This window comes from Corvus hawaiiensis, chromosome 4 (assembly GCF_020740725.1).
Source record: "Corvus hawaiiensis isolate bCorHaw1 chromosome 4, bCorHaw1.pri.cur, whole genome shotgun sequence".
NCBI classification, from domain to species: Eukaryota; Metazoa; Chordata; class Aves; order Passeriformes; family Corvidae; genus Corvus; species Corvus hawaiiensis.
In genome coordinates, this window is record NC_063216.1 from 57,027,667 (window position 1) to 57,049,930 (window position 22,264).

The following is a 22,264-nucleotide window of genomic DNA, read 5'->3' on the forward strand; positions in this document are numbered from 1 at the left end:
GTTTTACAAGAAATTAAACTAATAATCATAAACTTTACACAAAAGCACAGAAAAATGTGTAAATCCACCAAAAAAGAAATGTGAAAGTGTATTTTCTCCTCAAAATGCATTTCATTGTTCCCTCTGAAAGCAAGATATTGAAAATAGCTTAGCTTCAAAGCCCTGTTTTTCATTATTGTGGCTTATTGCCCACTATTAGCTGTTTCCAAAGCCCGTTAGAAGCTCTTGTGTTCTTTGACTCCTTCTCCTACAGATTGTGAAAGAAATTTCTGCCTGTTGTGGAGCATTAAGTTTTATATTTGTATTGCTATAGAAAAAAATATTAACAGTATCTTCTGCTGACTACTCTTCTTACAGTGGGAAAGATGGAGACAGATGTGTGGGTTTCCTCTGTGCTTTGTAGAAGCCTTAAAAGGCATTTGTTTGATGATGAGTTGCCAGAGAACTGACATGGTACCTGCAGAGCTGCCATGGGCATTTCTGATAGCTGCTGTTGTAGCTGACAGCTTACACTGACCTTCTGTACCAAATATTTTGCTTGGTCCCTGCTCTCTGCAGAAATGAAAATAGGACAGTGGGATGGAAGCGAAAGTCTTCTGTGGCCCAAGTATTTTTTCAGTCTGTGCACTGTGCATGGGATCCGTCTTACCTGACTTCTGTTTTCAACAATGAGACCTAGTTCCTTTGGATGCCTGGGTGAATTCCGGTTTTAAGGCACAGTTCAGCTGATCTTTTTGAATATCTATTAGTTGTCTGAGTGACTTAGCTATAAAGTTGTAGTGTCTGTGTTTCATCTCCTAATATCTGATCAGATTAAACCTATCTTCTGTAACTTATATCCTGAGCAATCTGGATAAAATATGTTTGACTAAAACAAGTCATGCAAGCAAAGTTACATGAGTCTCCTCTGCAGAGGAGGTAGGGAATGTGGTACAAACTCCTTTAGCAGGATGTTGGTTGTATTCACTAGCCCATGAAATTCGTGTAGTTCAAACCTGATATTGTAACTCGTGGTACCACTTTGTGACTAGTGAGTATCTGATGATGGATATCCAGGGCTTGAAGACTTGTGGGGTGCTGAATAGTCTGTATACATGTACTTGAGCAGAATGAAAGCATTTGATCCTAAGAGATTGGACCTGTCTTGGATCTGGCTCTTCACCCACTGAAAATTCCTAAAACTCTTATAAATACAGGGTCAAGTCATTATAGAGGTAACATGATTTTTGCATGAGGTTTGTTTTGGAAAAGGAAGTGAAAGAAGAGAAAATGGGGCAGGGAGTGGGAAAGGACTGGTGATGGAGGAAATTGAGCAGAGAAACCACTTTTCCCGTAATCATTTTATTTGAAAGTATAATTTCATAACCTTTTTTAACTTTTTCTTTATAGGGCTTGAGGTTTTACCCTTCTTCCAGGGTTTTATCATCTGTTATGAATTTAATGTATAATTTAAATAAATGATAGAAAAATGAACCCGCTAGTGATAAGAATGAAGGCTCTGTCTCTATGAAATAAAAATTCAAATTGTTCATTTCTCACCTTATAAAGTTATGAAGCTTTGCTCCAGTCACATACTTTTGTGATTGTTCCCTACCTTTAGGTGTGAAAGTCATTATTAGTTGTCAAAAGCTGTTGAAATATAAAATCTGACCTGTAAATATTATTTGCTCTTATTATTTTGCATTAGAATAATATGAACAGCACAGCAAATTAACATACAGCATACAAGTTCAAAAATGCAGTTTTTATTCTTTTGAGATTTTAAGTTCCAGCCTGCCAAAAAGGCTCCTTCAAAAGTGTCCCTTAATCTTAAATAACAACCTAGAGGTAGTAAGGACCATAGGGAAAGTCTCTTTTGTGGGAAGAACAAAGAAATGTATGGTGTCTAAGTCTTGGTGTAGATACCTGTCAAGATGAAAAGAGCACATCATATACCATATTTGGGATGTGGTTTTGGCCCTCTCACTTGCTGAGCAAATGTTGGACTTTAAGAAGCTTGGAAACTTAATTTATAGTAATAAGCACCTGGATCAAGTTCATTCCTCTTGATAGAAGCATTCTTTTTGCATCAGCTCTTCATGGGAGCATTTCTGTTAGGGGCATACTTACAGTAAGTTCCCTCTGTAGCAGATGGGCACTATCCTGGTTCCTCCAGAAGGCTATTAATTTTGGCACAATCCTAATCAACTTCTGAAGCTACTACTCTCTGTTCTTTGACTCAAAATGGCTTCAGCTGTTGTGTCATAACTTACAGAACATCGTTAAGCCAGAATCAAAGAATCAACTCACATGCCAAGATATGAATGATACAATGCTCTTGTGTCGATAGCTTATCTCTGTCATAAAATATTATAGTTAAAAAATTAAGACAACTTGGGGTTTCATAACCATCCTAAATATTTTCAGATTTGCTTCAATTCCCTATGTCTCTTCTGTGTTTGAAAACCCCCTGAAGAAAATGGAGGTGTTTATCCCTGTTTAAATCTGAGCATCTCTTTCAGATGCCTGAGCCAGAGCATTTATCCTTCAGAGTCCTCTCAGCCCACCCAGTAAAGCAAATGGAGAAAATTATCCTTCAGGGAGTGAGTTGGAGAACCTAACAGATGCTATCACAACATTACAGAAAACAGCTCTTAAGTCAGTAGCAACCCTATCCTTGTCCTTCTCAAAGATCAGAGATAAGGATCACTTTTTAAGCCAGAATTATAGTTTAGGTGATGGTGGTAAAAAAGACATTCACTGAGCTTGTACTCTGCCTTTCCATAATTTTTGCGAACTGTCTTGCAGCTTCAGAAAAGACCTGTGAGTTTCCTGCATGCTATCTGGGGACTCTTACAATGAAGATGCTACAGAAAGAAGGCTCTGTGCCTGTAACACCATCTCCTGTAACCAGGAACTGTAGCAGTCATTCCTATGAAGTGCTCAGTATTTTGTTCTTAGCCCAGAAAAGTACTAATATGAGTGCTCAACCTCAATCATGTGACCTTAATCAAGAAAATGTGAATGGGAAACTATGTCCATTCCCCTAATGATGCAAACAGGAGCTGATATAAATGAATACATATTTTGAGCTTTGTATTGCTGAAAATATCTTGTCTTTAAAAACTAGACCAGATAACCAGTGACTGATAACCAGTTAATTGTGAACTCCAAGTGCTGAGTTACAGCTCCTTTTTCAGTTGAAGCTGCATCTAAGTAGGATCTAAAATAGTAGTAACAACAAATAGAGGACTTGACAATCTTTCAATCACTCAAATAAAACTTCATTGCAACAAGTATAGTGTAGCTGATTAAACTAGGGGTGCGATTTTCATCTCATAGAAAAAATATTTTTATTGGTTTGTGTTTGGGTTTTTTAAGTATATGAAACCTAAAGTGGAGCAGAATTCCCAGATGGACCCCTACCTTAGAGTTAGTCACTTCTTATCCCATTGGAGATTTTTACTTAAACCACTAACTGAACTCACATCAATCAGTACATAAAGGATTTGAACTTGCATCTCCTACATCACAGCACTTCTCATGAGAATTATAGAACCATTGCATTATTAAATTTGGAACAGACCTCTAAGATTATCAAGTCCAGCTATCAACCTAGCATCACCACTATGCTCACCAATAAACTGTGCCCTCCAGTGCCATATGCACACATTTCTTTGAACACTTCCAGGGATGGTGACTCCATCACTTCCCTGGGCAGCCTGCTCCAATGTTTGGCAACTCGTTCTGTGAAGAAATTTTTCCTAATACCTAATCTAAACCTTCCCTGGTGCAACTTGAGCCCATTTCCATTAGGCTCTTAGAGATTACAGAGGTGTTTTAGTTGTGTTTTCTACTGGACATGGTCTGGTATATCCGTTCCCAGGTTATTTACTAATCAGCCTTTCCTGACAAAACTAGAGGAACGCCTGCTTCTAACTTGAATCTCAGCACCATCAGGTCTCCAATGGCTGTGTGAATGACAAGCTGCACCATAGGAAGCCCTCAGGGCACTTCTGGCCTGCAGCAGTTGCCTTAGGAGGGAAGGCTGAGGGAGATGGTCTATTTTAAGCTAGAATACACAAGGTTTCTGTGAGAGTTCATAGCAGCTTTCCTGTGCAAGAAGAGGTTGACAAGAGGGAGCCAGGCTCTTTATGGAAGAGGTTCACAGCAGAATAAAAGCTGATAGTCATGAATTGAAACAGGGCAGTTTCTGCCTGGAAGCATGTAAGGGAACATTTCTTTCTTTGTGATTCAGGCTGCCCAGGGGGGTTGGGCAGGCTCCATTCTTGGAGGTTTTCAAGACCAGAATAGCAAAGCAATCTGAACAACTTGGTCTGATTTAATAGCTGAGTCTGCATGAAGCAGGAGGTTAGATTAGAGACCTCCTGAGGTTCTTTCCAAGTGGAATGATTTTGTGAGTCAGTGATCCTGTAACTGTATGAAGGAAGCACATTTTTGAGGGATGTAAAACAAATCCGATATGCTCTTTGACTGTAGCAAATTGTTGTGATGTGAAAGATTCAAAGCTATATATGTTTGCTTTTATTAATGATTAGAAGTGCCTTTTCATTTTGAAATTCTATGATTTGACATTTGAAGTACATAATATAATGTATAAAATATGAAGAGTGTTACAACTGTAACATATAAAACACAGATGAACATATCACAGCCTCAAGGTAACCCATTTCTTGCTTTATAAGCCAGAAATACTTGTGGAAGTATCATAGTTTTCCAAAGTGCTACACTGTGCAAACAGATCTCTACTCCTAGCTTACAGATGTGGAGCAAAAATATGTGGTTAGACAGGCCCTTAAACACTGCACATGTGGGGGTTGCAGGCAGCAAGTTATTCCAGATAAAATCATGATAAAGCTGTGATTGGCATGCTTCCACTTTGTCATTTTTCTGACAGTGTATCACGATTTGACACGTTTTGATTTTTTTATACCATTACATCTGTATGAGGAAAGCTTCGTATTAAGGACCTTGTACTTCAGAAAAGAAGGACAAGCAGACCTGAAGAGCTGCTCTGTTGGAAAAAAACCTATATATGAGTTGTATCTAGTAGGGTGCAAACGTAAGTATTTGGGAAATTTACACTTTGCTTTAGCTCCTGGCATTTGTGACATTCACTATTAAGCACGGTGAAACAATCAAAATTACTTTTGTAACTTGCTATATTTGCTGTGGAGAGGTACTCATTAGTCTCGTGGACTTTTGAAATAATTGCACTCAACAGCTGACACTGAGGTCAATCAGAAGACAGGGAAAAAATATCTTGGGAAATGTCCAACTTCTTGTAAAAACTGGTTATGAGCAGCACACTGCCAGTGGACCACCAGCACTCATAAATAATGATAGCACAGCTTTTGTTTGACTTTAACTCAGAACTAACTGCACAGCTTCAGTCAATTACTGGAGGGTGAGAAAGGCAGAACAGGACTGAAAGAGCTATTTTTGCTTTACATTAAATGCCTTACAGCACATTCAAGATTCATTTAATCGTAGAACCATTAAGGTAGAAAAAGATCTCCAAGATCATCAAATCCAACCTTCATTATGGTTCTGCATTCTGATACAGTGAAGGGGTTTATGCTGTTTTACCAGGAGGAAGTGGGATCATTGAACTTGGCAATGTGAAGGCCATTTGGAGCCTCTGCATGTCTGGGATTTCATAGCTGCATTGAAGTCCTTTGTTGGATCTGTGTACATTTCCATTCCCCACTATGCTAGATGATGAAGTTTATCAACCTAGAAGGAGCTTATTTAATCACATAATCACTGTGGGGTGTTCTATTAATATCAGTCTTTATATGGACATTTTGTAGTGCAAAATGGTAAGCTAGATTTTATCTACTACATGTTTTCTTTTATATATGTATATATATATATATATATATATATATAAAGTTTACTCTTTAGTATGAAAATAGTAATGCAGTGCTTTCAGACTAGCAGCCAATCTTGAGCTGTTTCCTCCTACATTATTCTTTCAACACAGTAGGATAGTAGGTTTAATATTGAAAAATAGAGGCATCATTTCCAAATATTTTTTAGGAATTGCAAATAATTATTTAAGCAATTCTGTTCAATTGCCATAGCACGGCACATCTAGACAGCTGTGTGTCCTAAGAAAACAATTTACGGTTTATTTAGGCCATATCCTTCTCTTTCATCTTTCCCCTTTCTGGCCTTCCCTCAAGATTTCTTATTGTCTTTCTCATGTTGGTAATATGAAAAAATTACTGGGCAGAGACAAGAATTTCTCAAACATTAATACTTTTCTGTAAGTATCCTCCTCTGATTCAGTCATGCAGAGCTGCCATTTTTATGAGAGAAAGGGTTATTAACAGATTGGGGGAGGATCAGCACAGCAAAATTACGCCACATCTGTGTATTCCTATAAAAAAAGACTGTAAATTTTATACAATCTCTACTGTTGTCAGATGATAAAAAGGCTGTAAAAAGGATGTGGAAGGAAGGAATTAAAATGAAGTAAAAGCAAGATGACAACATCCTTGTGCTAATACTTAATTTAACTTTTCTTAAATTACTATCATGTATCTAATACAGATTATAGTATACAGTACATAATGGAATCTAATGTATGCTTTATCATAATACACTGTAATCTAATATTTGCTGGAATAGATCCTTTCCATTATCTCAGTCCTTTTGTCTGTGGTAAATCCTCTGATTCAAACTTGAAATATTTCAGTTTTCTGCAGCAGCTTAGTCTGCTGCAAGGCCAGGGTCTCAGTGTCCACAGTAAGTTCTTGCAGCTCTTTGCCACATGGAAGAGAGCTAGAACTGGAGACAGTCTGGTCTGTGGGATTGGTTCAAGATTTGTAGGGCTTTTTGTAGAGCCTTTTTACTACTGGGCAGACACTCTGAATAAAATTCCTGTTCAAGGTAGCCAGTATCTTCCTGAGGAAGAGTAGGAAGATGAAAAATAGATGGTTAAAAACTAAGAGCATGGGCAGGTTGAGGGAGATGCCTCAGCCAGACTGTCTGTCTAAGGCAAAAAGATTCAGACAATAATATTCAATCCATTATTTTAGAGCTGCTTCAGGGAGCATTGCTTGTAATCAAAAAATCCTTTCAGTCAGAAACACAATGTGAGTCATAATGTGTGAGAGTTTGCTACAAGATGTGAATATATCCGTGCCTATTCTGCTGAAAAAAAACTTGTTCCATGTTTCCAGAAACTTGAATTTACAGTAATTAGTTTTATTAGTGGACACAAGAAAGTTAAATACTAAACACCTCACAGGCTGACTCAAAATACATATGAAAGGTAGAGGAGTCCCTAGGTCTACAGAGAATTACTTCTTTGAAATGCTGAATCTTGGTTTCACCTGGCCTGGGAACATTGCCCAGATCCAAGTGTAGCCTCTGTCCTTACAAGAAAAACAGTAGTTAACATGTTTCTGACATTTCAGTGGAAACAACCTGAGTCACTTTGATTTAATTATGTTTGTTGTGCTACACTGGCTGCATTTTCTGCCTCCTCTTTGCTCCCCAGACCTGAAGTAAATCACAGAAATCTTCCAGATGTCTTCCTATAAGGGAGAGAGAATTTCTGTATGGAAGTATTTATGTAGGTCAGGGGAAATTCAGTGTCTAATAAGATGTAATTAACTGCCTTAATACCTCGTTGAGGAAGCCTAAATTTTGATTTTTAAGAGTTTTTTTTTCTATTCCCACTATGTCCCATCTCTGGGCTAATGTGATCTCAATATTTATCAAAACAGGACTTCAGCTCAGCGTCACTTACCATGCCTTGCCTATAAATATAGTCATTAAGCACATTATTTGGTTTTCAGAAATAGTTGGGGTTTTTTGAGGAAGGCCTTGTTCGACTAGTGGCTGCTTGATTACTTTACCCAAATGAAAAGTACAAGTAGTAAATTACTGCAAGAAGGATGTTGGAGAAAGCAGGGTAAATTCTTACTTCAGCCTGCTCATTTGGTGCTAACTGCATGCAATCTGTTTCTGTCCATGTGTGAGAGCTACCTGCACACAGTCTGCTGTTCAGTGAGCCATCAAGCTGTAAGCCTGCATTTTCAGTCTGCTGTGCACCAGGAGGCAAACCTTTAATCAGTATCTTTTGAAAGAGATCATGGTTAGTAAAAATCAGTTAAGTTCACTTCTGTGATTCTAGCAGCCAGTGTGCTGCAAATTCACTAGAGTCAATTTCGACCCCATTATAGTTTAGAAAATAAATCACTACGTGGCTAGATTTTTAGGTGTTCTAGGAAAACAAACTTACTCGTCTTACTCCTGTCTCCCAGCTGTGTATATTAAATGAGTATCTGGGGATATGTGAAATTTAGTGCTGCTCATAGCTATTAGACGTCAATGAAAATATTCTAACTCAAAGGCTCTTTTGAATGAAATACGTAATGATTTTGAAAGTCAAATCAGTCCTTCATTACATCATTTTTTTAATGGTTAGCCACAGTGCGGTGTAAGGGAAGCATAAATGATAACCAGATTCTGTCTGTAAATGTATTTATCTTTTTTGTTTTGATACAGTCTCCATTATGAGTGTTTTCCAAGAAACTTTAGTCTCAAATGATGTCAATTTCTTTCCTTTTGAGTAATTTTATTTTTATCAAAGCTTTTAACTGAAGAGAAAGAAAGGAGAAAAAAACCCCATCACTTCTTAAATCTTCCCATTTATGACTCTCTTTCATATATAAAGTCACTGTCATCCTTTCTGTACTACCATGGGCTTATACAGCACATCCTGAGTATAAGTAGCTGTGGCTGGAGTTATGGATAGTGTTGAATGGAGACCTATCCATGCACTGCCCATGTGTCCTGGACATTTGCATAGATACTTTCTCTAGTGTCATTTACACATTCTTAGTTTTAGCCCTCACATTTTGTTGTGTAGGCAACAACACTCTGAACTTTACATCAGTAATAGGTTTCTCATAATGTATTTGCTGGTTACAGTTAGAAAGATTTGTGTAAATGCACTCTGTCTAAAAATATACTTTCTCAAGGTCTCTTGACTCACTTAAGCAAACGGCCTAATGTTGTAATAAGAGAAGGGTCTGATCTTTGGCCAGAAAAGCCTCAGAGATTGATTCTTTATCAGAGATGGATCCTTTGTCGAAGGTCACTTTAAAAACAGAGCCAAATACAGAAGGGTAAGTCAGCTGCTTGCAAGACTGCCAGGCACTATGACCTGCCTCCCACAGAGCTTCTGGGAAAGCTCAAGATACAGGGATCACCCCTGTCCAGAGTAGGGGCATTGCAATGAGCACACACCTATTTCAGGTGCCTCTTTTCTTCTTGGCACCTTTTGGATGAGAAGCAGTAGTGGATGAGATGGCTTACCAAAGAAAATCTCTAAACTTTAAACTGTGTTTGTTGTATCACAAGGAAATGTTCTACCAGGGAAATACCTATTGATGCACTGCACACTCCCAGTAATATGTCCTGAGAACAGCTATTAGACCAAGCATTATTGGCAAAGCGATTTTTAAACTCAGTTACTGCTGAAGGGGCTGACTTACATATTGCATGAGCTATGGGTGGCTTTGCCTATGCTCAATACTAGAAAATTAGGCCCTTAGGAGGATGGTGGTAACGGAGTGAGAGTTTTGAGATGAGGGTGAATAGTGTTGGATGGAGCTCCAACATACAGAAAATAAGAGGCAGAGTTGTGAATTGGGCTCAAACATCCTAAATCTCTCATTGGAATCCTAACCCTCAATATGCCCCAGCCCCTAAATAAAAAGTTAATAGATGTATTTCATCATCTAAAGGATTTTGTTCTAGAAAGAGAAAGAAGTGTTTTTGGTATGGTATACCCCAAAACACAGAGTGTTTTGCAAGCCTTGCTTACTGTGAAAAGCAGTTTTAACAGTAGTGTTGGCAGATGTATAGCTCATAGGTCCTTGGCTATCATGTTTTTTCAATGCATTGCATTCACTGTCAGAGTATTTCAGTTTCAGAATTCATGAAGGAACAGTAATGCTTTTCAACTCATTCTTTCTCTCATCCCTCTTCATACTTTCTGAATGCAGTGGTAATTGTGCAGTCTGAGAAGTTCTGCTGTGTTTGTCAGAGAAGTTCTGCTGTGCTTGTCATGGCTGTGATATAAAGGTCTCAGCCTAAAAGCAAAGGGACAGGGCTAGAGCTTGAGTGCCTCTTGCACACAGGAGGCTTAGGGTATAGATCTCTCTGCAGTGTGATCTCTGAATATCATATACCCTGAGCATGGGAGAGTAGAAATAAATGCTCCTTAAAAAAAGTCATGAGGCTGTGGGATTTCCCAGCTAGTATAGGACATTTTTTTACCTAATTACCAGGGAAAACAGTCAGGGTCACATCAGCACTTTATTGAGAGAACCATAAATACGTAATAATTCCTCTGTTTATTCCTTAAAACATTTACTTTTTGCACTGTCAAAGCACATGGTTTTCTCAAGCTATTCTCTATTTTCAGATAGTGGACTTGGCAAAATTCAAGTCAGTTCACATTCAGAGCTTGCACTTAAAACAAAGGATGTAAAGAAGAGGACTAAATAGGAATAGAAAACTGAAGCAGCTCTTAAGAGTCTCCAGGTCAACATTACCGTATCACTTTTTAAACTAAAAAACACCAGAACATAAACAGCAAAATGCTCCTCTTTATCTGCTATTCCTTGTTCCTGTTTTATCTTCCTTTTTAGGGAGGAAGAAATACTAAATTCTTTTAATTCCTTTTTTTTTCTTCCTTGTGTACTTTGTTTATAAAGCATATGAGCTGGAAATCGTCACTGTTCTTGCTTGGGAGAAATATCATTAGCTTCATGAGGAAAACATGTTTGCTAAGAAAGCATGTGAAAAATTCATAGAGATGTTAGCTACAAATACTGAAAAAACCCCTTCTGTAATTACCATTAGGTACATTTTGAAATGTTTTCCAAAATTTATGCTTATAATATTCTGTTCTTAGTGGAGTTGGAGTTGGACTTCACATTCAATTGTCTTTGTTCAACTAATTCTGCTGGATCTCTGAGCTGTTCAGAATGATAATTCACAAGACTTTGCTAGATTAAGAGTCATACATTTTAGGTCTCATGAGTATTTTTGTTCCATGGCTCACAAATGCAGCACTTTGAACTGTTTGGGAGCAGGAAGGCAGATAGTGTCTAACTTATGTCATGTGCATATAAAATGGAATCGAATCAAAATCATTCATAGATTAAAAAGATTATTTTATATTCCCCATGCACATAAAAGATACTAAACTAGTGTTATGAAACTTGTAATATTTTCTCAAAACAGTTTCATAGCTTTCTGTGAGGTTAGCACTCTCATTGCAGAGGAAGACACAGCATCTGCTGTAATGTTGGGATGAAATTTATTTGTCCATATAAACAGTAAGTGCTTTAATGCTCTCTTTGTGGAGAGGCACCTACTGGGATTTTCAAAAGTTCTTTAGCAGTTGGTAAAGGTACTGTATATTTATGACAATCTTCAGTCACTGGTTAAAGCATGTGACATTATTCTCAAATAAATTTTATATGCATAAATTTGTGATTGGGAAAAATCATGCAATTTCAGGTATGCTTCTATTCTTAAGAAACAGTAATATTAATTATAGCAAGAACATGATTAGCACAATTAAGAACTTAAAAGCAATTTAGACTGATGGCTGTACTTTGTCCACATACCAAACTGTTCTACCCTGACAACATGATCAGTATCTCAGCTTTTCATATCATTCCCAGTCTCTTACTGATGTCTGGGTGTTGCGTTTTCCAACCCAGGAGTGCCCAGACTCCTTTTCTAAAGTGTTTTTATGGTCCCTACTAGATCTGTGTGGAACTGAACATCTCACAGTCTTTTAATGTGTTATTTGTGACAGTCTTTGGGGTTGTTGGGGAACTATTATCCCATATTTGCCGGTAGATCTTATTAGGTTTCTTAAAAGATACTGTGGTGACAGTTTCCTTTAAAACATAGCTGCTGCACAAGGACACATTACTCCATCAGTTCATCCCGTTACTCCTATATTCTCTGTTTAATGGCTTTGTGTGTCTTTTGGTGTAGACAATGTTTTATCTATGCCTTCGACAGTGCTTGATGGCTAATAATAGTCATTGTTTCCCATCCAACAGCAGTAGCAAACTGAAATTTCTTGGGCGAATGCCTCTCCTTATGGCAGGTCTCCATACTTATTTTGTACACACACATGTTTCATTTCAATCTAGTCAATTTGGGTGCTGAACTGAACTGGCCTGAACCTCTGGATCTTCAGAGGTTCATCTGTCACTGAATACTGCAGCTGGACAGAGGGAGACAGTTGAAATGAGGTCAATATGCCAGCTGTTCCTTCATTTATCCCTGCCATATTAAGAAAGTTGATAGAGTGGAGCTAATCCATCTGCTCATAATTTATTACCTAGCAATAATATACAGTTTCACTATTTCATGAGCTCACTCTTTGACTAATTTTATTAGAAGTCCTTCCATAGCATCATTTTTAATCACTTTTCATGCAGTTTTAGTTATGTATAAAATAGAAGAAAAAGATGGACTAAAGAGACGTGAAAGTATTTAATGAGAAACTCAGGTCAGCTTAAATAGAACCAGATCAAATAAAGTTCAGTCAGTGAGCCTACAAAGACCAACAGAAAAGTGTTCTAAATTACCTCTTTCACATGAAGCTTTATTCTGTCATGTCTAAAGTGCAGTCAGAAGGAATAAGACAGCCCTGGCAGCACCATGAGAGGAGGCAGGGCTGCAGTGCCTGGAGGAGGTGGCTGGGTGACCTGCCAGGCTGATGGGCAGTGCTGGCCAAGGGACCACAGGGTCAGAGCTGGCAGGGGGAGGGGTCTCTTGCCTTCTTTACCAAGAATGCTCAGTGGGGTTTATCTCATCCACTAGTTCTCAGCCATGCATGGGTTCTGGATGTTAAAAGGATGCAGAATTTTGCCTGCGTGTTGGTTGTATGCAACACTAAAAGGAATTCCTGTGATCTTAATTATATTTCTCTTGTTATTTAGTTTAAAACATTCTGATCCTTTATTAGACTGGTAGGGGTAGTCTTCAGTGAATTGGGCTGGATATAATTTCAGAAATGAGTACTGAAGCAGAAATTGCCTGTTTTTCAGTGTTGAGCCCACCACTCCCATCGACTGTTAGAGGTTTTCATATAAATACAAGAAGGACTTTTACTGAGCAAGCTGACTGTAGAGCCTGTATACAGGCATCCTGGATGGGAGTTTCCAAAGCATTCAATTCATTAACATAAGTCTACTTCCACCAAAAATTATAGCTTTAGCCGCAGCTTTGAATGAACAGAGTTGGGTTATTCCAGAAAAATACTGAAAATCATTCCTTTCTATTTGAAAATGCCTTTTTGAGCTGATAGGTAGCCGCAGCTGTAGATGTTAAAAGTAACTTGATTTTTGTTTTGGTGTTGTGTCACTGCTGGAGCACCAAGTGTTAAAATGAACACAAATGGACATTTTTTCCCTATTGGGATGACTTCTCCCAGGAAAGTCAAGGGCTTCTTACCTTCTTTCCTTTTGCTGCAATTTCACAGTGATCATTTTTTCATTAGGGTGGAGGCGGTGAAAAGGTACAACAACAATAAAAAATCCATTTAAAAAATCCATCCATAGTTGTTAGACTCCTTAATCAAAAGCATCACTGCATCTGCAATGGTCTTTGCTATATGACATTCATCCCGTGACATCAGCTGCATGAGTGTGTTATGTGTGTAATGCTTTGTTTGTCTCTCTCTCTCTCTGTCTCCACCTGTGAGATTTTAAAACTGGTTGTAATTTTTTTTTTGCTATTTATATATATCTGAGTGAAACTATGTATGTATATGTATATGCGTAAGTATATAATTGAGAGGAAATATAGTGTGGTTATTGAAAGGTGAACTAAACAAGCAACATTCTTATTAAATTAGGCACCCAGACTATAAATAAACAAAATACCATGAACTAATAGCCCCAAATATTTTTAAGGTAATCATTAAGAAAACTTACTAAAGTAACAGACTTGAAAATCTGTTTCATCTCTTAAAGGCTTAAATGTTATGAAGAATCAGGTTCACTGTAGTGTGATCTGAAAGAGACAAGGAAATTGTCATTTCACATAGCAGATGGACTCCAGGAATGTTCACTCTCTAAGTATCAACTGATGTTGATTAAAAGCTAGGTAGATACACAGAAGACAGCTTTATTCCTCTTTTATTTGCTAGTGTCCAGAAAATCTTCCATAAAGATAAAAGTTTACTAGCAAAATACCACACTAATCTTATAGTCAATGCTAAATGCAGGGGAAATTTTCTTTTGATTCTAATTCAGACATTACAAGGGCCTTTTTATGTCTCCCTTCTAAAAATGAAGGTTTGCAGGAAGAGCAGACACAGAGCATCAACTATCATTTAAGTTTACATGTCTGGCTCTCATCTTTGCCATGAGTGATCTTTTGTAAAGATGCTTAAGATCACAAGATGTTTCATCTTTGGGCAAGGCAAAGAGGATGTCATGTCACCATGGCACCTGAAGAAAACAATAAAAAATCTACATGCAGTTAGAAAAACCCTCAATGTGCCATACATTTATGGAACTGCAGTAAATCTGTAGCTGCCACTGATTCATTTTGCATATTATATTCAATATGTCAAGGATGGTAAAGGATTGGTCTCCTACAAAGGTAAAAAGGAAACAAATAAATCTTGTTCAGGGATTCACAACCTCTCATGACATGATAGTTTAGATGTGAATTACAAATTAAATGCAAGCAGTGTCCTTTACTTTGGAAACACAACAAAGGCAAAGGGAATCAGTTACATAGTTCCCTGCATATTGGTTGTAATTAATAATAAACCAGAAACATGAAATTGTTGTTAATGGTTTTGCCCAAGAAATGTGATTAAAATAAAATTTTGTTTGCTTAAACACATACCCTGGGCAGAATGAACAAGAAAATCCCTGGTGAGTTATTTTATGGCACTGTGTTGAGGGCAATGGCAGCACATTCAGGAATTTGGGGCTTTCTTGTGAAGTCCTGTGCAAATTGTTTTACTGCAGGGTAGGAACTTTCTGATATTGATGTTAGTTGAAGTTATACTGTCAAATAGCTGTACAGTGTGTCCAGACCCAGAGACTCCAAACACCATTTAATACTAGAAGATACTGTGCCATTCATTTTGTCATAACAGTTTTCCCTAGGTAGACAGATTAAGCAGAGAACAGGACAACCCACACATAACCACTGTTTTGTTGCCTATTTATGCAGAGATATTATCATAACCCTTTGAAGTCACTGGGAAGATTTTTTTTTTAGGTTTTTTTTTCACCACCATGGAGTTTAATGAGATCAGAGTAATTGTGAGACAATGGTTTCACTTTGCTTTTTGATTGCATAATCAAGAACCACCAGTATTGACAAAATTCCAAGATGTGTTCATATTGCTATCCACATCAGTGGCACATATTCTATTAACTGTCAGCACCTTGACCCTGTTAGGACTTAATTGTCTTTTGCTCATTGGTGCAATTTAAGCATAGCGTCCTAGATGTAGCATAATCTCATGGCAACAGTGAATGATATTATATAACAGTGGTGAAATTAATTTTAATATCATTTTAAAAAATAGAAATTTTTTTCCTTTAAGCACCTGTATCTCCTGAAGCTAATTTGGGGCATTTCATCACAGAAATGGATCCCATATGACTACAAATAGGCATACAAAATTCCTAAGGGCAAATAGGTAAGAGATTATACAATATGTAGAGACCTCATGATGTTACATGAATGTTATATATGTTAGCCTTAATAAATTTTCTTATATCTTTAGCAAATGTAGTATCTTGTATGTTTACTGTGGACTGGGATAATTTATTGCAAAACCTTTGTCTGAATGGAAAAAGGATTCTAAATTTCATATTAAGCTATATATTGAAGAGCTAAGGGCGAATTAATTGCAGAACCACCCCAAATAACTTTTTTACTCTTGAAGAGGATTTCAAGGTGATGTGGATGGGTGCAGTGATGTCATTTTCACAGACTCTATTTTAATTCAGGACTGTGGTTCCAAAATTCACCCAGAGGAGTCCTGTGGCTTGCAGCCTCTCTCTCATGAATACCTCTCAGCAATTTCACAGACAGTGTTTAAGACCTGTGAAGCTGGAGACACAAAAGGTTTGTACTTTATCCCCCTTTTTTCTGAAAATTAACTCATTCACCTCTTCAAAGAAAAACTAGAAACACTATTAACTCTTTGCTATAGACATGCACTAACCTATGCACCATAAATGGAACTAATCACTTGTAATAGTTACTGATTTTTAAAATCAGGCTAATTTGTTTATGTGAGAATTTTTTGTTTAATAATTTTCTAATCAGTGACCACCACTGCATGTGCTATTTTCATATAGTCTTTAAAATGCATTGAAATGTTCCATCAAAACCACTTAAAATAAAAATGCTTTATCCTAAATAGAAGGGTTTTTCTACTCCAAATAAAAATTAACTCTAGAAGAGGAACACAACACTTAGATCCATTTGGATTTTATATTTCCACTGCTATATTAGAAACCCAAAACTAGTTTTTAATTTTACATATATTTATACCTTAAAAAACAAGGGGGACAAATAAAGAATTATACAATAACCAATACAATCCAGACATGTCTTTGGTTTAGTGAGAACTCAGATTACAACAGATTGTCAAACAGGTACTCATGTGAAAGTCACAGCTTCATGAAGATTTATTCCAGTGTACTTTAACTACTCAGGCATGGGGTCTTTTTCATATTTAAGTTGTTGCTGTATTAGACAGTAAGTAATTCTGTTCGGTTCTTGGTTAGAGAAATGAAAAATAAACCAACAGTCCTCTATGGTCTACTGACACAACTGTATTCTTTATCTTGCCATAGACAGGAGCAGCCCCCCACAGCAGTAAATTTGCACAAACTCGTTGAATAATCTATAAAAAGTAGCAGGAATGTGGGAACTGCCTGAATGCATCACTTCATTTGAAACAGAGGCATGTAATAAATTTGTGTTATATGGAGGGAATGCACAAAAGAGACACTGCTGTTCCTAGCAGCGTATTTTAATCACACAAATTGTGAATCATTCTATGCAACAATATCAGGACATAAAGTTCGACACTAGAAAGCCCAAACCAAATCCACTGAGTCCTTTCTCAGGCAGACCATCTCCTTCTCCTGATATACAACATACTCTTTTTGAATACTGAATCTAGCTAAGTGAGGCTGCATATAATATCTTTTGCAGCCATATTGTGAATAATATACAAAATTAAAGTTCAAACAAACTTCAGGAGATGTATACTCAAAGGACAAGTATATTAAACAGGGAAGAATAATTTGTGCTTATAAGTGAATATTGCCAACAGGTGTTTAGTGAGCCTAGAAGTGGGGTTTGCAGTATCTGGCAACAAGAAACTGTATAGAGTTAATGTGTGTCTCAGCTCCCACCTGGAACTGGAAAGCATCATTCCAAATTCGTAACCAACAAATGATATACCAATCCTGGCAATGAACAATGGCAAATGGCAAATTCCCTGCTAAAGCAGGAACATCTCTTAAATAAGTTAATTTTTCAGAGAAGCCAAGCAATGTCATTTCCCCTCAGAAATCAACTCAAAACTTCTGCAGAGGTAAGGTGGTGTCATACACTGTTCTCATGCTAGGAAACAGTTTCATAGGGATACTGAGGTACTACTACAGTAAAATATATCTGTGCTGAGAAAAGCTTGTGTTTGAGCGTTCACAGACAGAGGCTGAGGTGGAGCATCAGAGATAGAGATGAAACCTTACTTCTTCTGACATTAATGGTAGAATTTAGAAGGCTGCTTTATAGCTCAGTACAACCAGGATTTCACAACTCATTTCTGACCTTTTGAGGTAGAGCAGAGGCAGTAATTCAGGGTCTAACCGTGACAGAAGTGACTTCCTCTTCTCCTAGTCACCCTGGCACTATTCTTTGAAGGAAATTCAACACTTTTCCAAATATACACTTAATTTGCACTATTTCTCTCTCTCTCTCTCTCCCCATCCCTCTTTTAATCAATAAATGCAAATATACAACAGGGGAAGTTTCTTTCCTTTGTGTTTACATCGTGGAATGAAATTACAATTTTTCTACCAAAAAAATCTTTTTCTTTCAGAAGTTCTCCTTTGATTCATGTGGTTTGAGCCAGGCTATCATATGAAAATTAACTCGTTGTTCATTTTTGCATTATCAATAATACAGAAGTAAGCAAATATTAACTGTGTGTTTGGCTTCTAAGAAGGAGAGAGGGAGAGAGAACTGAAAGACACCATGAGAACTTGTGCTAAATTCCTGCAGGTGGATTAGATTGCTGCAGTCTGTAGAAATGTGGTTTGTAGACAATTACAAAATCTGGTGGGTAAGATATCACAAATTCCCTTTTAATTTTCTGTTGCTGTGACATGTATGTTTTAGTTATATCCCACTTTCTATTCTTCCTACAACTGTACCCAGTCTAAAATAATTCTGTGTGGTCTCTCTCTGCATTCAACAGCTGTCTGAATCTGGATCCAGCAGAGACATAAATTGAAGTCCAACAAAATGAATGTGTCCTTTGGTTACAAGGAGTAAATCTCAGTTTGGCCATAAGTCCATAGGCCTAAGGCTATTTATTCTGTAGTAAATCATGTCCTTTTAAAAACAGTTTTTACTTTTGTTTTTCATAGATGCAGCTAGAATGAAAAGAAAAATATTTCCATAGCCTATTCACAGAGAGAAACCTTTCTAAATGCCTTAGGGTACCAAATAAAGACCAAATGCAAAAGTAAACTAGTAATAAATTAACAAATTAACATCAGTGTAGGTTAAACATTTAGATTTTGAATTATCAAGCTAGAATAATATTTTCTCTTTCTATGGATGATTGTTCAGCACTATAGAAAAACCTTGATTTTAAATTTGAAAGCAAAATATGTGTAATTGTGACTATGACAATGTAAAAGGATGAATAAAAATAAAAGAGACTGAAAGAAAAAGCAAAACTATCAAGTGTACAGCCGTTATTGGTTAAAACTTTCAATTTTAGGCTAATATTTTTTAAATAGAAAGTAAACAATCCCAACTAATTATTTTGAAAGTCTGTTTATTTTCATGTGATTTTATGAGAACAGTATTAAGGAGTACTGGCAATGTTTTATCTCGTATCTTCAGCAGAAGATTTATGTATGCAACTGATAACTACCCTAATGAGCCAAAAATCCAGCTTTCGCTCTTCCTGTGGAAACCTCCTGCTTACTGGTTTTCATAAAACTTTGATTATGCCAATTTTTATTTTGTGAAGAAACTAACAGTGTGTCTTTCTTTCTTGCTCTCATTCACTTAATTATTGGTAAACTTGCCCGTTCCTGGTAGAGCCAATGTTAGTGCTTTTGCCTGAAGCACCACAAAATGCTGCCTGATTGAAATGGTGCTGAAAGCTGGATTATGTGCTGCTAACTTATATAAGTGAGGGAAGAGCAACTTAAAATTGCCATAGAATATAAGCCTAATTTCCAAGCTAATAATGTTTGCAATTTTTCACTGTTGTCTTCTTTTTTGTGAGATTCATTTTATCTTTTAACACAATCCTATTTCTGAAGGTTAAGAATTCATTGACCAATTGTTGTGAAATTGCAACAGGAAAAGTTCACAATAGTTGGATTTAAAATGCATAAACTTACACGCATCATTTAAAAACTCTATGTAAATATAAAACCAGGAAGTATTCTGTTAGCATTAAATGTTTAGTGCTTCCTATAAATATGAATTTATCTCCATATATGTGTGTTCTCAAATCTTTTTACATTTGCCACTAACCTTTAACATATGCCAGAAATTGATCTTTTTTTTCATTAATATGCCTAGGGAATTATTGAACATAAACCAAACTATTTAAAAGAAGCTAGTCAAAAGTTACTTATCACTTTCAGTTGCCAAAGTTTAAACTTTTATTTTTCAGATATTTTGGCTCCCCAATATTCATTTTATATAGTTCTACTTTTCTAGTTTATTACATAAGACCAGATCAGCTCATAAAAGTATGGGATGTTAAAAAGAAAATTCCATGAAATGAGGGATCTCGTATGTTGTAGACATTGCCAGAACTTTTATGTATTTGGGTTGAAAGAAAAATTACAACATCAGGAAAAAAATACTGAGTTTTCATATAATTTTAAAATATAGGTCACTGCCTGAAACACCTCTTGGGTCATTTATTAAGACCTCTATAGTAGTGGCAGGGTCTGAGTCCAGACTTCAAACCAACCAACCATTCTGTCCCTGCTCTCAAAAGGTACAAAGCAGTAAAAGGTGTTTGCATGGCACCTATTGCTGGGTTATGAGAGTCCTGGCATTTTCAATCTCCTCAAGAGAAGGCTGTGAAGCTGGGAATGACCATTTAGTCATAGATTGCAAAGTGGGAGCCAATGGCAAGATCCACAAGTGGCAATAGAAATCTTGGAGGGTCAAAGTATTCCTGGCCCCAGTGATGGCCACGGGACCACAGCCTGGAACAGGGCACCACAAAGCCAAGGGAGGGCCAGCATGAGTAAGGGATTCACAACAGGCAGCGCTGGGAGGCTACAGTAAGAGAAAAAGTCGAAATTCAGCCTCTGGTGTCCCAGCTGAGCAGGGTATTCATTTGGAAGAGGACTCCCTGCTCTAGAACCTGATTATCCCCTTTGTAACTTGATAAAGATTCAATTTAACCCCTTGATAAAAATTCTACATAGGATCTTGCTCAGGGATCAAAGTTCAGATCTCTCTTTTCACAAAAAATTACCAGGTTACAAGCATGCTGTTTGCCTGTCCTAATGAATTTTGAACTTTAGAGTGGTCCTTAACTGAGTGGGGAATATTTCTCCTAACTGCTGAGTGATTAGGATGCAGAAAATGCAAGTTTGAAACTCCTCTGAGCAAGAAGCGTGGGGTATCTCTGTCTTTCTGTTTGCACCCTCCCACCATGGTCCTGAGTTTCCCTCCTTCTCTCCTTCCTCCGTCCATGCTGTGAACTGGGCTGCTTGCCCAGCACAGCTTCCATGAGGCACCCATGCCCATGGGAACAGGGGAAGCTGGGTTATGCTCACTGAACCACACTGTGCTCAAAGCCAGAGTCCAAGGTTTTGTTTAGGTTCAGTCTTCTATTATTTGCTCCAAATCATCTACAAGTGCTTCTGAGGGTGGTGTGAGCATGTTCTGCACAGGGCAGAAAGAAGGGCAGCTGTGCAGTGTACGCAGCCACTGGTACTGCATGGTCATGGCACTGTGGGATGTATTCGTCCTTTAGATGTACCTGTGTGGGCTCCCATACAAAAAATTCTTGATGCTTTTATTTAGAAGGACTTCTTTATCTACTAAGACAACTCACCCTGCTACTTACCAAAACATAGTCACTTGGACTTTTGCCTAAGTGCAAGCACAAACTGCCTCCCTGGAAACTCCCTCGCTCCTGAGGTAGCAGCTGACTCTCCCAAGGCCGCTGGGATCTTGCAGGGTTTCTTCACTCAGCCTCCCCCTCAGTCCCTGGCCAGATGAAATATCAAAAGGCAGTATTGTACTTTTTGTTGTTGCTTCCTGTGCAGCAGCAATCCATCGCACACAGCTGGCTGCTGAGCTGCTGCCTGGCAGCAGTGGTGGGGACAAACTCTAAGGCCAGGTCTGATCTCCAGGCATTTGACTTTGGCTCTGTTTTCTGGGCTTTGGTGAGAAACTCATCTGTGGTAGCAAGGCCCAATAACACTGACACAAGGATGTGAGGCCTCTGTGCCCTTCTTTGTGTAATGCCTTCAATAAGAACAGAAGTAGGTTTTGCTGGCAGTTACATAGGCACTGGGAGATATTGTCAGCACTGTGTACTTCTAACAGCAAGAAAAAGTTTCTTTTGTTCATCCGAATACAAAGGCAACTCAAAAGTTTTCTGTCTTCCTTCAGAAATTAAATCCCTCAAGTTTCCAGTAGGATTTTGGAAAGGAATAGTTTTAGAAAATCAAAATAGCAAAACCATTTAACCTTAGATAAGGGATTACTAAAACCCACTGATTTTTAGTAATCCTACTTTATGCTCCTAATCTTCAAAATAATTTTTGTAAATAAGATCAGGCTCTCATAAATCACGTATATTATTCATTTCACTTTACTGTCATCTTCTGAAGTGTATTTGTGCAGTCTGGGACAATCCTCTGAATTCTCACAAGTTAAAAAAAATAGTGTTTTGGAAGGAAAGTCTTAATCTTGCTTCATTTTTATATCA

General features: G+C 37.5%; 1 protein-coding gene across 3 annotated transcripts in view; it reads left to right on the forward strand.

Moving 5' to 3' along the window:
• CPED1 (cadherin like and PC-esterase domain containing 1) overlaps positions 1-22,264 on the forward strand; it is a 142,424-nt gene that overhangs the window by 100,040 nt on the left and 20,120 nt on the right. For all 3 annotated transcript variants that reach the window (XM_048301208.1, XM_048301210.1, XM_048301209.1), the window contains exon 17: positions 16,041-16,158. In XM_048301208.1, the coding sequence (XP_048157165.1) occupies positions 16,041-16,158 (118 nt within the window). The remainder of the gene's footprint in view (positions 1-16,040; positions 16,159-22,264) is intronic.